The sequence below is a fragment of the Colletotrichum siamense genome (assembly GCF_013390195.1).
Source record: "Colletotrichum siamense strain Cg363 chromosome Unknown KSG_Cg363_contig02, whole genome shotgun sequence".
Classification (NCBI taxonomy): domain Eukaryota; kingdom Fungi; phylum Ascomycota; class Sordariomycetes; order Glomerellales; family Glomerellaceae; genus Colletotrichum; species Colletotrichum siamense.
This window is the reverse complement of record NW_023501015.1, coordinates 4,042,382-4,055,595: the sequence shown is the minus strand read 5'-3', so window position 1 is coordinate 4,055,595 and position 13,214 is coordinate 4,042,382. Positions and strand designations below refer to the sequence as shown.

Below are 13,214 nucleotides of genomic sequence, written 5' to 3'. Positions count from 1 at the left end.
AAATACCGAATCCCAACCCTTTCCGAACTCCGAGACACCGTAAAATCATCAGCATGTTCATGACTGGTTCTTGCGGCCCTTTCCGCGGGAGCTGCCTTGCCGGCTCATAGCCGCACCACCAGCCGCGCTACTGTTGCGGCTCATTGGCACCGCAGCGACGGCTGTAAGAGATGACATGGGCGGGGGAGCTTCGTCTCTCACGCTGCTCTCGATCGGTTGGAGATCCTCTCTAAGGTTCGTCGGGTCCGGTCGGGGACCAGGCTTGAAGCCTGACCAAGGCGTCTTGGTGTAAGGAGCAATGGAAGCTTCAAGCAGCCTCCTGCTGCCATTGGGATGGTCGATGGAATCGCCGGGCTTATGGCTAGCATCGTACTTTTTGAACAGGTCCATGACCATGATGTCAGAGCTGATCTCATCCTGTGACAGCGACTGCGGGAGGTTGGCATCGGTGTTTCCCCTGACAGGCTTGAAGTAGTTGGTCATGGATGATGACGGCAGCTTCGCGGGCTCATGCGGATGCATGATTTCGAGGTACTTGGGCAACTCCAACCCATTAGCACCCTCAACGGCGTCAATCAGATTCTGATTGATGCCAGCCCTGGTACTTCTAGTCGCGTGAGAGCTGGTGCGTTCCATCATGGGCGCTGCAGGCCAAGCCTCGCTATCCTGGTCGCCATCCTCGCCGTGACCGGAATCGCTACCGGGAGACGAGCCACCGTTCGCGTAGGCCTTGTGCCTCAGAATGTGCTTATGGGCGGCAATCGCTGCCGCATTGTACGCCATCGTGAGCTCCTTCTCGGTGAAAAGCTTATCAATACTGTAGGCGGGACCGTTCTGCTTCGCCGCGACGCGAAGCTTCTCGTTCTGCCAGAGGGGCGTCGTGCTGTTAGGGTCGAGCGCCCGCCTGGAAGGGACAGGAGAGCCGTCGTCCTCGCCGGGGTTCCTTTTGCGCTTCTTGTTATCCGAATAGCCCGGAAACTCCTCGGCGTCCTTGCGCAACCTTGTTGCTCGCTTCCCATGTGTGCCGCCAGGACTGGCGGGGTTGGTAATGCTGAACTGATTGGGGTGGAGCAGCAAGGCGGACGAGTCGGAGATTTCCAGAGCTTCCTTCTCCTTATTAAGGCGGATTTTCCTCGAGAGCAGAGTGTTGACGAGACGATCGCGGAGCGTAGCAGAGAGGGCGCTGTGCTCGCGCTTTGCGGTTTCGACCTTGTAGAGGTATTCATTCTTGTATTGGTGGAGGCGGCGCTCGTGTTCGTGCTGTTGTTGCAATTGTCAGTTTAGCCGACCTTTGGAAAAGTTGGTCGCACTCACCATGTGCTGGAGTAAGTGAAAGTCTCGGTACTCAATGAGATCCTCGATACCCTGGACAAAGTCCTCGAATTTGGGGCCTGCCATCTGGAGGAGGGTCCGGCTGGAATCGGCCAGCGGCTCTTGTCCCTGGGTCTCGTCATGCTCCTGGCGCAGGCTGGCGATGACGCTGAGGACGTCTTCAGAGTATGGATCGATACGCTGAACCAAGTTGGTGTCAACCTGAACTTTCTGGAGCTGGTCACGGTATCCGACTTCACGATCACGGTTGAATTTCTCCTGGAGACTGTTGATCTTGTCGGCCAGAACCTGGCGCTTGCGGTCGCGCTTCGATTGAGCTGCGGGTGCGGGCGACGCTCGACCGGTTTTCTGGTGGCCCGAAGCGCCCCCAAGGTTGGGGGGAGCTGCGTCGTTGGTAGCCATGGTACTGATTAATCGAAGATCGTACGTGAATCGCTAGCTTCGAGTGTTATAGATCGGGTTGAGCGTGGAGGAAGATTGAGGTTTTGGTCAGCGGAACCGGGCGGGTGGTGTGAAGCCGGCCGTCGCAAGCCGTAGCTCGGGCGACGGGTGCGGCAGAGAGAAAAGAAGACAAAGATGTATATAGATTGACGTCGACGAGGTATGAACAAGAGATTATATCTCTCAATCACATCTCTCAGAAAAGGAGGAACCTAACCAAATGCCCATTCGTAAGGCAGATCGCTGCGGTGTTTGTGTGGGAAGCTGGGCCGGAGGAGAAAGGTGAGGGCACTGCGAAAGAAGTCCTATGCCAGGCGACCTTGTCAGCCTTCTCAGTTAGTGGCTGCAAGGGTGCTCTGTACCTGACCGCTGGCTGGACTGAGATTTTTCATTGGCTCCGTGGCCCGCCGACGACTTTCGCTTTGACCAGGCCCAGTGACAGAACCAAGAAGGGACGAAAAAACGGCAGCACTGTGCCACGTCGATTTCCAGCGCATTATCCCTGTGTATCGCGGCTTGCGCACCGTACGACAGGGTCCTGAACAGAAGACAGCGACAGACCAGATCCGAAATTCAGGACCGCATGGGGTACGCGATAATGAGCAACAAGCAGCAACACTGTATTAATCATATTTGGGACGTCTGAGATTTCCAGATACTCGATGCGTGATCTCATAATGACAGCCTACAGTCCGCTTCTAAGCTTCTGCAGCTGGCTCATCAAGCCATAGCCACCAAGATATGTCTTCGTTTCCGCGGGGTCGGCATGAACGCTCCCCTTGCGCGCTCTCCCCTCATTCCCGTTGCCTTGGTTCCGACTCGCTTGGTCCACCTCCTTCATCAGATCGCGGTGTCGGTCCTCGACCATCTTCGCCAGACTCTCAATGAACTTTGTCCGTCCCTTCTCCTCCGCCGTGCCCTTCCACACTTGGTTGAGGTCCTTAAGCTCCTCGATTCGCTGCGCCGCCTTCTCGATCCCCTGAACGGGGTCCTCTGATTTGTGCAGGAGTTGTGATATCTCGTCCCGCAGCTTCTGGAGCACCTGCTGGCCCTTGTCCTCCGTGCTGTGCTGATCGGAGCCGGGCTCTGGCGCTGACACGGAGAGGAAGGATGAGCTGACTGAGAGTTCCGAAGGCGGAAACACAAAGTCCATGGCATCGCCAAACGTCTTGATTACAGAGTCCAGGCGAGACCGCACGACAGTCAGGGTGCGCAGCTGCTTGATGTACGGTGGCTCCTCAACTGCGCCCTCATCCTCAGTCGATACCGTCGCTGCGGTGGCTTCTTCCGCCTTGGTCGCGCCGACTGAAGCCCTCCTTTCCTCCGCGTCCGTCGTCTTAGAAGGAGCGTCCTTCGTGGCCTCACTAAGACCACCGGGGACAAACTTTTTGATGTCGTCTTGTAACGTGTCGTTCATCGTCTCGGCAAGACTCAACGTCTCGCCTCGCAAGAGTTCGACCTCGTACGCAAGTCGACTGCCACTTCTCAAAATATCGTCAGTCAGCTGTGTGAGGTTTCCTGAGAGCCTGGTCGTGTGGACATTGAGCTGGGACAGCAGCGTCTGCGCCTCGTTGGAGAGATCGGCCAAAGGAACAGTCTGGCCTCCATTGCGTGAGGCATGGTGACCGCTGGGCTGTAACGGCGGCAGCGAAGCGTTGAGGTAGGCTGCAGGATCAAAAGAGGGATCCAAAAAGTCTTGCAAGAAGTCGTCGGCTACATGGCTCGATTTTGGCTCAATGGTCGACTTGGACTGCTGGCGTGTATGGATGGGGATGTTCTTGGTTGAGGCTGCGTTGCTGCTTTGGCGTCGGCGTAATGCCGACTTGGAATCCCACGACATTATGGACGGAGTATGAGTATCACACCTTAGTCCGATATGGTCGATACGATGCCATGTGAGGACGTTGTCGCGAATTCCAAATGAGGACACTTGACATCAGCGATGAAGCCGTGCCTGAATTGGTGAGTGAGAGGTTGGTGGTTGGGAGCAGGACACCTGGCCCCACTCGCATCCCGCTGCCGGTCTCCCTTTAGCGAACACCGCACTGTGGGCGTGACAGGGGGGCAGCAGTGCCTGGAAGGCATTTCCAACGACTTACATCATGAGGTGGAATTGGCTTTTCGATCAACTATCCGGCACCACATCCGCCTGGTAACATATTTGATGTTCATTTTAAGATTATTTAGATGGAAGGTCAGCCTAGACTTGACCATTATCGGGTATCTTTCGGCCAAAGCAGCTCCCTTTTGTACAGACATCGAACCATGGTCACAAACACGACGACCCATACAACAATCAATCCTGCAGCCATGACACACGCAAAAATCTGAAGCCCAGAGTTCTGGAATACTTTTCCAAGGGCCGCAGTGGCAGTGACGAGCGCAGTGTTGGGAAACACAAACGACCACCACGTCATCTGGAAGGGCATCTTGTTTGCTGGCCGCACATACTTCCACAACGACCCGACGGAGACGACAAAGAACCACACGGAGAGACCCCAGAGCCACAATCCAATCATGACAGAGAGCACCTTGATAATTGGCACGGCTAGGTCGGTGCCTAGGAATCCTTGGGGCAAAATCTTATCGGCTTGGTTCCCCAGCAGAACTGTGGAGGTCAGTAAACGATGACGAAGATACAGATGGCCAATCTTACCTATCCCACCAACCGTGAACGCAAATGGTCCGATAGATATGAACTAGTATATGATGAGTACTTTCTTCATAAGCAGATGGCAGTATAACGTACCACACCAGGCCGCTGAAAGTCGCGCGGCAGCTTCTGTGTCATTAATCGATAGATAAAGGCGGCTGAGATCATGAAGGCGATCAAGCATCCTGCACCTTGTGTAGCCACAGCAGAGAGCGCAATCGCCGTCCTATTCAAGACGACCTGTGTCTGATTTGTCTGGGATGCGGCCGTGATGAGGTTCGAGGCGAAGGGCGCAGTGAGAAGTAGAGGGTAGGCTGGGAATACCCAGGTTGGCGTCATAGTGTGGATAGGGAAGACTCTTCAGGACCATTAGTAGGTTACGAGATTTCTCAGCTTAGTGAACTCTTACAATGTGGACCAGAGGACCAAGTATATACTGGCGCTAGCCAACATGCTCATCGCGGTATATGACCAGAACAGTATTTGCATAATCCTCAGGAGCCATGGCCCAACATACGGAACACCAAACTGGCAGATATTGATGCATATGATGGCAAACCTGTCGCGTTCAGTGTTTGTCCTGATGGGCAGGCGCTAGATAGTACTTACGAAACAACCTAGAGTTAGAGTGTTAGTGACCATGGGACCCAAGATAGTCTTGACTTACGGATGCCGGTATGAACAGTGATTCTGTCTGGTCGGTGAAGGTATGAACCAAGGTTCCTGGGCGCCAGTGAAAACGCAGTGTTGCCAAGACACAGTTCATAATGAAAAGAAGAACATTCAGTAAGAAGAAGGCTATGGCTATGCCATTTAGCCACGCAGCTTGGTACGGGACTGTCGAGGTGTGAGTTTGAAGTTTCGCATTTCATGCTCGGGATTGGTTAGCTTACGGGAATGTATTACATTTGCCATTCCTCCAGTTGCCTATGTCATGGTGAGTGTCAGATCGCGAGCATCAAGAAGTCGGCATGTCATACCATCGTCTGCTATCAGTCAGTCTAGGAATGTGAAGAGGGAGGCCAAGATTTGCAATACCATAGTGAACCATGTCCACGTATGACAGACGATCCTATCGCGAAGACCAACCCGACCATTGGGCGACCTTTTACTAGAGCCCTTCTCCATGCGCGAATCCAAATTGTCGGGAGTATGACCATTTGAATGCGGCTGGTGATCGGAGGCGGCTGGACTAGAGTCGGACGGCAGAACAGGACCATACGAAGGATGCGGAACAAATGCCGGGCGCCTCACAGGCGAACTCAGGGCAGGAGCAGAAGCTGAGGCGCCCTCAGGAGCGGCAGAGAAATAGGAAGGGCGGTTGAGCTCATCTGGAGTTTGGTAGCCGCAATCGGCTACCACGTGGGGACCGGCGGCGGCCATTTCGCAGTAGGGGAATCCCAATCGTCAGGTCCTCGGGCCAGCAGTTTCGACACAACATAGAGAGGAAAGAGTATGCTGGGCTCGGCATTGGTTAGGGCAATGTTGATGTAGACCAAGTTGGTGATGAAGACGACGTGGTCGAGGAAAAGAGAACCAAGATCGAAAAGAGGCATGCTCTCAACTGGGCGGGCGTTCGAGACGCAACTCCGCGCACCGCGCCTTGGACCGGAAAAAAACGAGCTGGTGGTGGTGGAGGAGGACGGGGGACGGCGGGAGGGGTGACGATTAGGCCGGGCCGTGGATGAGACGTGTGTGGGTGGGTGTAGTCAGATGCCGACCCGTGGTGCAGGACCGCGACCGCAGATCCTGGTCCTTTACTTGGGAGATAGAGGAGCTCTGAGTCGTCCGGTGACAGCGGCCAAGATAACCAGGCTGGGTGCTGCTCAGTTTTCTTGCGTGACCGGGTACTTTCTCGTTACTTTGGAGGCAGTTGGTTGACGGCGTTTGTTGATTGGTGGCGGTGGTCGCGTGTTTGTTGCCTCATGAGAGCAACCCGTGGAACTAGCGGTGATGGTGCGCGATGGGTTCAAGCCGAGCTGGAAAAGGTCGTCGAAATGTGGATGTATGCGCAGTAGCACACAAGTACACAGCGGGTATGCCTTGTCAAGTGTCGTCAGCGTTTCCTTGGTAAGTGACAGAAATTGATCCGCAGTGAGTAAGGCAGGCCCCAGCAAGACGTTGGAAGTGTAAAGTGGTGCCTGCGTCATTCAAACTTTTGGCAGTCCAGTTGCCCAGCTTCTGTCGTGCTCGCCGAGGAAAAACGGATGCACCATGCCGAGCCTGACACACTGGGTGGACTAGTCGCACTGTGAGTTGCCCGCCTATCAATCTCTGCTCCACTACAAAACAGTCTATCGCAGCATGTGGATCACGTACAAAGGTGTTAGCTGCCCGCCGCGGAAAAGATGCGCTAGACCAAGCGCATACGGCTATGGCCCAAGCCTGTGGCTCAACGGCTTCCGTAGGTACCAGGTAAGGTATGGTAGGCAGGCAAGGCAAGGCAGTGCGGTTGTTTTCCTGTTGGAAATGCGAACGGAATTCCCTGGATCTTAGACACTGTGCACTTTTGTCGATCATCGACATATGCTGTGTCACGGTTGCATTTTCCGCGGCCTGCCTTACTTGTGTAATGTATTCTAAAGTGATCCGAAAGGCGATAAAGTGGGAGATTCTGTTATCATGGACATTAATGAGTTCCCGGATCCTCAATCTGGAGGCCCCTATTTCCATTATGCTGGAGCGACTGCTTGTCTTGTGGGCTGGTATGTACTCTTTCTTGCTATCGTCCTCGCCGTCATTATATCCCTTATCGTTATTATTACCTATCTTGTCGTCGTCTACTACTGTCGTTCTCGATGCAAGTAACTAAGCAAAGACGGGAAATACAGCCGCGAGACACAGGAAAACCTGACGGTCTCTCATCCTGCTTGTCTTCCACGTACAAAACCGAGGTGGGATGTCCAATCACCGTGCAGAGTGGGGGTCGCTCGCACTATCCCCGCACAATTGGCGTTGACAGTCCGGGGCATCATACCCGCTGCAACTTCCCTGCTTACCTACTGCCCTCATGCCTGCTGTATCGACAAGTTGAACACCATTCGTTTGACGATGCCTGCCCTTCACTTATATTTCAAACATGGTTTCCTCAGTTATACACCTTGATCCTTTTTCTCTCCGCCATACCAAAACATCATTAAGCGTCACCGTGGCATCCAACTTTTCTTTGCGGTCCTTGTTCGAAGACTTTGCCGTGTCGGACCCACACGAGCTTCTCGCCGTTCTGGAGGATGGAAAAATAAACTTGTCGAAAGCGCCGATATGCCGGCTCCATATGTCGATACTCGAGGAAGAGCCTATTGGGGACACATCTACGCTAAGTCTTGTGAATGATGTGGCCTGCTTCATTCAGGCCTGCTCTGTAAGTACACTCCCAGCCATTTTTGAATGTCGACTAACATTTCCTTGGATTTGGGACCAGCTGGGGATTCGGCTGATTCGAGAAGTCAAACAACTTCAAGCCTCGCAATCGCCTACATTCAAGATGGAATATCGGAGCGATGTGTCTCAGAATATTGGACCCCCAGGCACCTCAATTCTCGTACTGCAACATCTTACCTGCACATTCTCTTTCCATCAGACGCACGACGCAGCAAATGGAACCGAGGGTGTCAAAGGTCCACCGCCATCCACGAGAGCTGCTTTGAATTCGACTCTTACTCGTCACAGCTTCCAGGAATCTGAAGTGCTGTCAGCGAAGTAGGAGTCCCTGCACGACACAGAAGATCTCCCAGAAACGCAAGATTCGGGCATTGGCCTTGAAGCCCTTGAAGAGTCTTCCATTTCAGCTATTGCATGCGAAGATCATGATGAGGAGCCAATACTCGCTCCTGCGGCACCGACTGCTGAGAACCTTCACTTCGATGGCGCGGATGGCCAGGGTGAAGTGACGCGGTACTTGGACGCCATTCAAGGTCTCGTAGAAGCCAGCCTATTCACCTTGATATCCGGACCAAAAGCCATGGCTGGTTTCAGAACGATTACGAAGATGACATCGCCTTCCCTCAGCCTTCTCATGCCACAGGTGCTGAACACCAAGCACTTATCAGTATGGTGTCCTATCCGAACTACGTACTGCCCACGAACATACTGACAGTCTCAGGCAATCGCTGTTCAATCACGCCTCCTACCGATTTTGACCTCGACACTCGTCGATGCGCAGCGAATTCATACCGGCTCCTCGGAAATCATAGCACCTAGTGACTCAGACGAGCTATCGTCGCGGAGCCGAGACCTTTTAGACAGTGATGTCGGAGAAGTGGCGCGCAAACTTTGGGGATTGGCAAACTCGAAAACTACTGTGCCGCCTCCTGTTCGTCAAAGACGTCGCGCAGTGCCCCAAGGATCGTTTGGCTATACGGAGGCTGTTTTCGCCGCGACAGCAGTTGAGACTTTGTTTGACGACGAAAATAACGTCGAAGATTTCATGAATGACGACTTGGATCAAACTTTCGCCATGGTTTCCGAAGAAGAGCTGCTGGCCTGGGAAGCCCCTCTGTCGCCACACCGCTATGTGGAAGGGCTTGAAACGGGGAGATTTGATTCTGACTGCGGATATCAGCTATCTGACTTCGGCGAAGACGAGAACCCAAGCCAATCTCGAAGTGAAGTCGCATCACCGAGCTGGGAAATGGAAGTTGATTTTCCAGACGGCGATCGTGAAGGTTGGGCCGACGACCTTGGAAGACCAGCTCGCTTTTACGATACAGCAGCTGATGAATGGCCAGATTTGTGGTCTGCGGACGGGCTTGATGAAGACACGGTCAGCGATTTTGGGAACATGGATGACGAAGCTGTTGAACACAGCATTTGTGGAGAGGCTTCGCCTGCTCTCTCTGACACGGAGATTGGCGAAGAGCTGGAATCAGATGGTGCTGGCAAGGAAGAATACTGGTTGATCGGTAACGATGACAGAGTTCGTCACGACTACGAAGAATTTGACTTGGACGCTGCCGAAGAGGACGACTCTCATTGCAACAACCAACGATACACGGAACTGATACCGCCATGGGAAGACGCATGGCATGGATATGAGAATAGAAGCGTGGAGGGCGAAGGGCGCGGCATGGAACTATACAGCCCGGAATCAAGGTGCGAAGATCCTGAAAACGGCTTTCTACGCGACCCATCTGCCGACGGTTCTTGGCGACATGACGCCGGGTTTGAATCTGATGAAGGCTATTCAGAGTCGGTGTTATACTCGCAACATATATGGCCGGAGGATGTCATGCTAGCGGAAGAGGAGCCGCATTTTCTCGAAAACGGGTAGCCATGATTTGAAAGCTTCAAGCGCTGTTGAACTACAGAAACTCGGTTGATATCCAAGATGAGCCTCTGGTGGATGAAAATCTATACCGAAAAAGTTATGCCGCAAGAAAATGATGTCGAGTGCAACCTGTGACATTCGAGCATCGTAAGTTCGTCCTCCACTGACCCGAACAAGGCCGGTCCCATCTGTCGAAACCCCCACCAACCTGCTCATTATTCCCACGCCATGACATCGCCTTTTCCCCCTCCGCATGCCAACGATCCTTCGCATCAGATCGCCCAGCTTCGCCAGACGCAGTCGGTGGTCGCATCCGAGATCGCGGCCGTAATCCAAACGCAAACGGATATTTGTCGGAACGATCCTGCCAACAGAGCCGTGGCTCCTCCCTGCTGAATCCAATTTTCCACCTATTTCTTGCCACCCTTGGCAGCTCCCTTCTTGGGCTCCTTCTTCTTCTTCTGTTCCGGCTTCAACGTCGCGAAGTGGATGTACCAGAGTAGGACAATCTGCAGAATGACGGCGACGAGGACGATCAAAAGGATCGTGAACAGAATGGGCTGGTCGTTCAGGACGGCCACGGCCTCAGGCGTGGCGCCAATGGATCGGAACCAGTCGAATTGACCCATCTTTGCGGTTGTGGTAGTGGCGACGGAACGGTACGGGTTGCGGATCGGTCTTGGTGATGACTCGTGATTATCGTCGCTCTTCGTGAGAGTGGTTTGCGATCGGTGTAGACCGTGGCGTAGTGAATTAAAAGGTGTGTAATCGAAAGAAAGTCAAAATGAAGGTCTGAGTCTCAAGTGCGCCAGTCACAAGGGAATAAACACCACAAAATGTACGGGTATTGCGAGGTGCGTGATTAGTGCCAGAGAGAGAGAAGGTTTTGCGAAGGACAGAAGAAGGGAAAGTAGGTACACGGGATGCAGGAAGGGGGAAATAGGGAAGCGCGGGAGGGTTCGTGGGATTGTATGGAAAGATGATCCGCTACGGGTTCTCGAAACGGGAGACGTCACATTCAGGTACAAGCTTGCACGGCTGGCCTGGAGGAGGGAAGGGAAAATGGCCCTATGGTGGTCACAGTGCCCCTTCGTAGGCTAGACCGCCCTTGGGTGGGTGAGACTGGGACGCGACAGCGTTTTGGTGGTTGAGCTTTGCCTACCAGCCCAGCCAGCCCTGCCACAAAGGAGAGGGGCCGGGCTCCGATGCGCGTTTCAGGCCTGCGGCAGAATGTCGACTGATGTCTGCCAACGCTGATTGGCTGCGCAGGGACGGACTGCAGCGGTTAGTCGGCATGGCCCTTGGGAAGGGGTCCATCGGTGCAGTGGGAATTGGGCTTGTGCTCGTGATGCTTCTTCGACTTCCGCGATGCCCCCATGCGCTTCCGGTCTGAAGAGGTTTGGTCTGATTTGCAAATACTTGCTGCCGCCAGGAACTGCGATCACCGTCTATGCCAGCATCCGTTGCCTTGTGGGAGCGAACATCACATGGCTGATCCTGAGGGTAAGGTGAGCAGATCCAAGCACCAACCTTAGGTAAGTCTGCCCCTGGAAATGAGCCAAGGAAGCCAAGAAGCGTCCTCAGTTGACCAGCACCTAAGCCTCAGCTCTTCACCCCGGACGTTTCGGTGTGGCGCCGGCCGAGTCACTCATCCACCGAGATCATGTGACTCCCGAATCCATTCAAGCCCCGGCCAACACTTTGTGCACGCACGGGCCAGGCCTCAATTGCAGCGGATGCCCCTCCAGCCAATGACATGTCGTAAATCGACCTCAGGCGATTGTACGTCCAATTGAGCTTCCAAAAAAATTATCGACCAGCCTGGCGCGCAGCACCGAGGTCGACCACGGAAGGCCAACGCACGCGATCGCACCCACCACCCCGAGCCCCGCGGCGACGACAATCGACAAACCCCTCGTGCAGCCGGCCCTGAACTGGCGCAAGAGACCCGATCGCCGCCATGAACGCCGTACGCCCGGCCCGGAGCGTCCTGTCGAGATGCACAAGTACCTCGACGACCGCCGCCCCCGCGGTCCTGCCCGCGCGCCTCTTCCACAGCTCCTCCAGCAAATCGTCTCGCAGGAGGTCGAGGTTCAGGAACATCACCGCCGAGAAAATGGGCGTCACGAGTGACCCCGAGAAACTCGACAAGTTAGTGAAGCAATACCTCCCGGCATACACCCCGGAGGAGAAGGAGATGCTCAGGAAGCAATACACCCCGGAACAGATGGAGGCCCTCGAAGCCGCGGAGGAGGCCATCGACCCGAAAGACCTCATGCTGCAGGGCCGTTTACGCACCGATCCTTACCGCCAAAACTACATTGAAGATTTCTCCAAGATCCAGCCCGTCATCGACCTAAAACCCCAGAAGCCCGTGCAGCCGCGGGAGGTGGAGTGGCTGCCGCGGCGGGAATGGGTGGACAACCACGTCGAGAAGCTGGCCAACCGCGTCGAGGTCGAGCTCAAGGACTCCATGGGCAAGGCCTACGCCCGCGCCCTGCGCAACATCAAGAAGCAGAACCCCATGGTCCTCGACTTCACCGAGGAGGAGCTGAAGGAGCTCGAGGAGAACGCGGAGCTGCGCAAGAAGTTCCTCGTCGAGGAGGACGTGGACGTCCTCGGCAAGAAGGAGTCGAGGCCGGCGGATCAGTCCCTGGGCCGCGAGTGGCTCGAGAAGATCGACGAGGAGTTCATGAAGGCGCTCGAGCAGCAGCTCAACACGGACGACGACAATATCGACATTTTGCAAGGGTCGAAACTTGATTCGTGGAAGGCCGCAGACGGCCCCGATGGCAACTCGGCGATCCAGCCCCCTCTCGGCAAGATCCCGGGCGTCAAGGGTCTGTACACGCCCGAGGACGCCGAGGACGACGAGCTCGACGGTACGGGTGAATTTACCAAGATCAAGGCCGCCACCGGCATGAAAATTGCCGACATCCAAACCATCATCACCAAGCCCCTCGTCATGCGATGGGTCCACAACCAGACCCGTCTGGGTAAGATTCGCAGCATCTCCATCATCGTCGCCGCCGGAAACGGCAATGGCAGGCTCGGACTGGGCGAGGCCAAGTCGACAGATCTCGACGTAGCAAGAACCACTGCCAAGATGCTGGCTATTCGCAACATGAAGCCGATTCGTAGGTACGAGGACCGCACCATCTACGGCGAGGTCCAGAAGAAGATCTCGGGTACTGTCGTGAAGATTCAGTCTCGTCCTCCAGGTATGTTCTCCCGCTGTCTAAAACAAATGTTCTCAGGCAACACGGCACTGACAAGCAACACCAAGGCTTCGGACTTCGTGTTTCTCACCGTATCTTCGAGATGGCTCGCCTTGCTGGTATCCATGACTTGGCCGCCAAGATCATGCGTTCCAAGAACCCCTACAACACTGTCAAGGTCGTCTACGAGTGCCTCCTTAACCAGCCCGACCCCGAGCAAATCGCCATCGGTCGCGGAAAGAAGCTGGTTGACGCAAGAAAGGTGTACTACGGCGGAAATGTATATTAATCCACCTGGATACCA

General features: G+C 54.6%; 6 protein-coding genes across 6 annotated transcripts; 2 read left to right on the top strand and 4 right to left on the bottom strand.

Moving 5' to 3' along the window:
- Positions 1–57: 57 nt before the first annotated feature.
- Positions 58–1,734, bottom strand: CGCS363_v003041 (uncharacterized protein; the record flags this gene model as incomplete). The annotated part of the gene is made up of 2 exons (XM_036634890.1): positions 58–1,260; positions 1,315–1,734. The coding sequence occupies 2 exons, from the start codon at positions 1,732–1,734 to the stop codon at positions 58–60; spliced, it is 1,623 nt and encodes a 540-aa protein (XP_036499849.1).
- A 724-nt stretch (positions 1,735–2,458) lies between these two features.
- On the bottom strand, positions 2,459–3,613 carry CGCS363_v003040 (uncharacterized protein; the record flags this gene model as incomplete). Its single annotated transcript, XM_036634889.1, has 1 exon — positions 2,459–3,613. The coding sequence occupies one exon, from the start codon at positions 3,611–3,613 to the stop codon at positions 2,459–2,461; it is 1,155 nt and encodes a 384-aa protein (XP_036499850.1).
- Positions 3,614–3,986: 373 nt separating this feature from the next.
- mae1-1 (Malic acid transport protein) lies at positions 3,987–5,809 on the bottom strand (the record flags this gene model as incomplete). The annotated part of the gene is made up of 9 exons (XM_036634888.1): positions 3,987–4,381; positions 4,430–4,472; positions 4,523–4,784; positions 4,836–4,985; positions 5,036–5,043; positions 5,094–5,263; positions 5,320–5,353; positions 5,407–5,412; positions 5,465–5,809. 9 exons carry the CDS (start codon positions 5,807–5,809, stop codon positions 3,987–3,989), a joined length of 1,413 nt encoding a protein of 470 aa, XP_036500814.1.
- Positions 5,810–7,700: 1,891 nt separating this feature from the next.
- On the top strand, positions 7,701–9,695 carry CGCS363_v003038 (uncharacterized protein; the record flags this gene model as incomplete). The annotated part of the gene is made up of 3 exons (XM_036634887.1): positions 7,701–7,787; positions 8,130–8,474; positions 8,529–9,695. The coding sequence occupies 3 exons, from the start codon at positions 7,701–7,703 to the stop codon at positions 9,693–9,695; spliced, it is 1,599 nt and encodes a 532-aa protein (XP_036500813.1).
- Positions 9,696–10,102: 407 nt separating this feature from the next.
- CGCS363_v003037 (uncharacterized protein) lies at positions 10,103–10,321 on the bottom strand (the record flags this gene model as incomplete). Its single annotated transcript, XM_036634886.1, has 1 exon — positions 10,103–10,321. One exon carries the CDS (start codon positions 10,319–10,321, stop codon positions 10,103–10,105), a length of 219 nt encoding a protein of 72 aa, XP_036500816.1.
- Positions 10,322–11,652: 1,331 nt separating this feature from the next.
- On the top strand, positions 11,653–13,199 carry CGCS363_v003036 (37S ribosomal protein S5; the record flags this gene model as incomplete). Its single annotated transcript, XM_036634885.1, has 2 exons — positions 11,653–12,913; positions 12,979–13,199. The coding sequence occupies 2 exons, from the start codon at positions 11,653–11,655 to the stop codon at positions 13,197–13,199; spliced, it is 1,482 nt and encodes a 493-aa protein (XP_036500815.1).
- Positions 13,200–13,214: the final 15 nt, after the last annotated feature.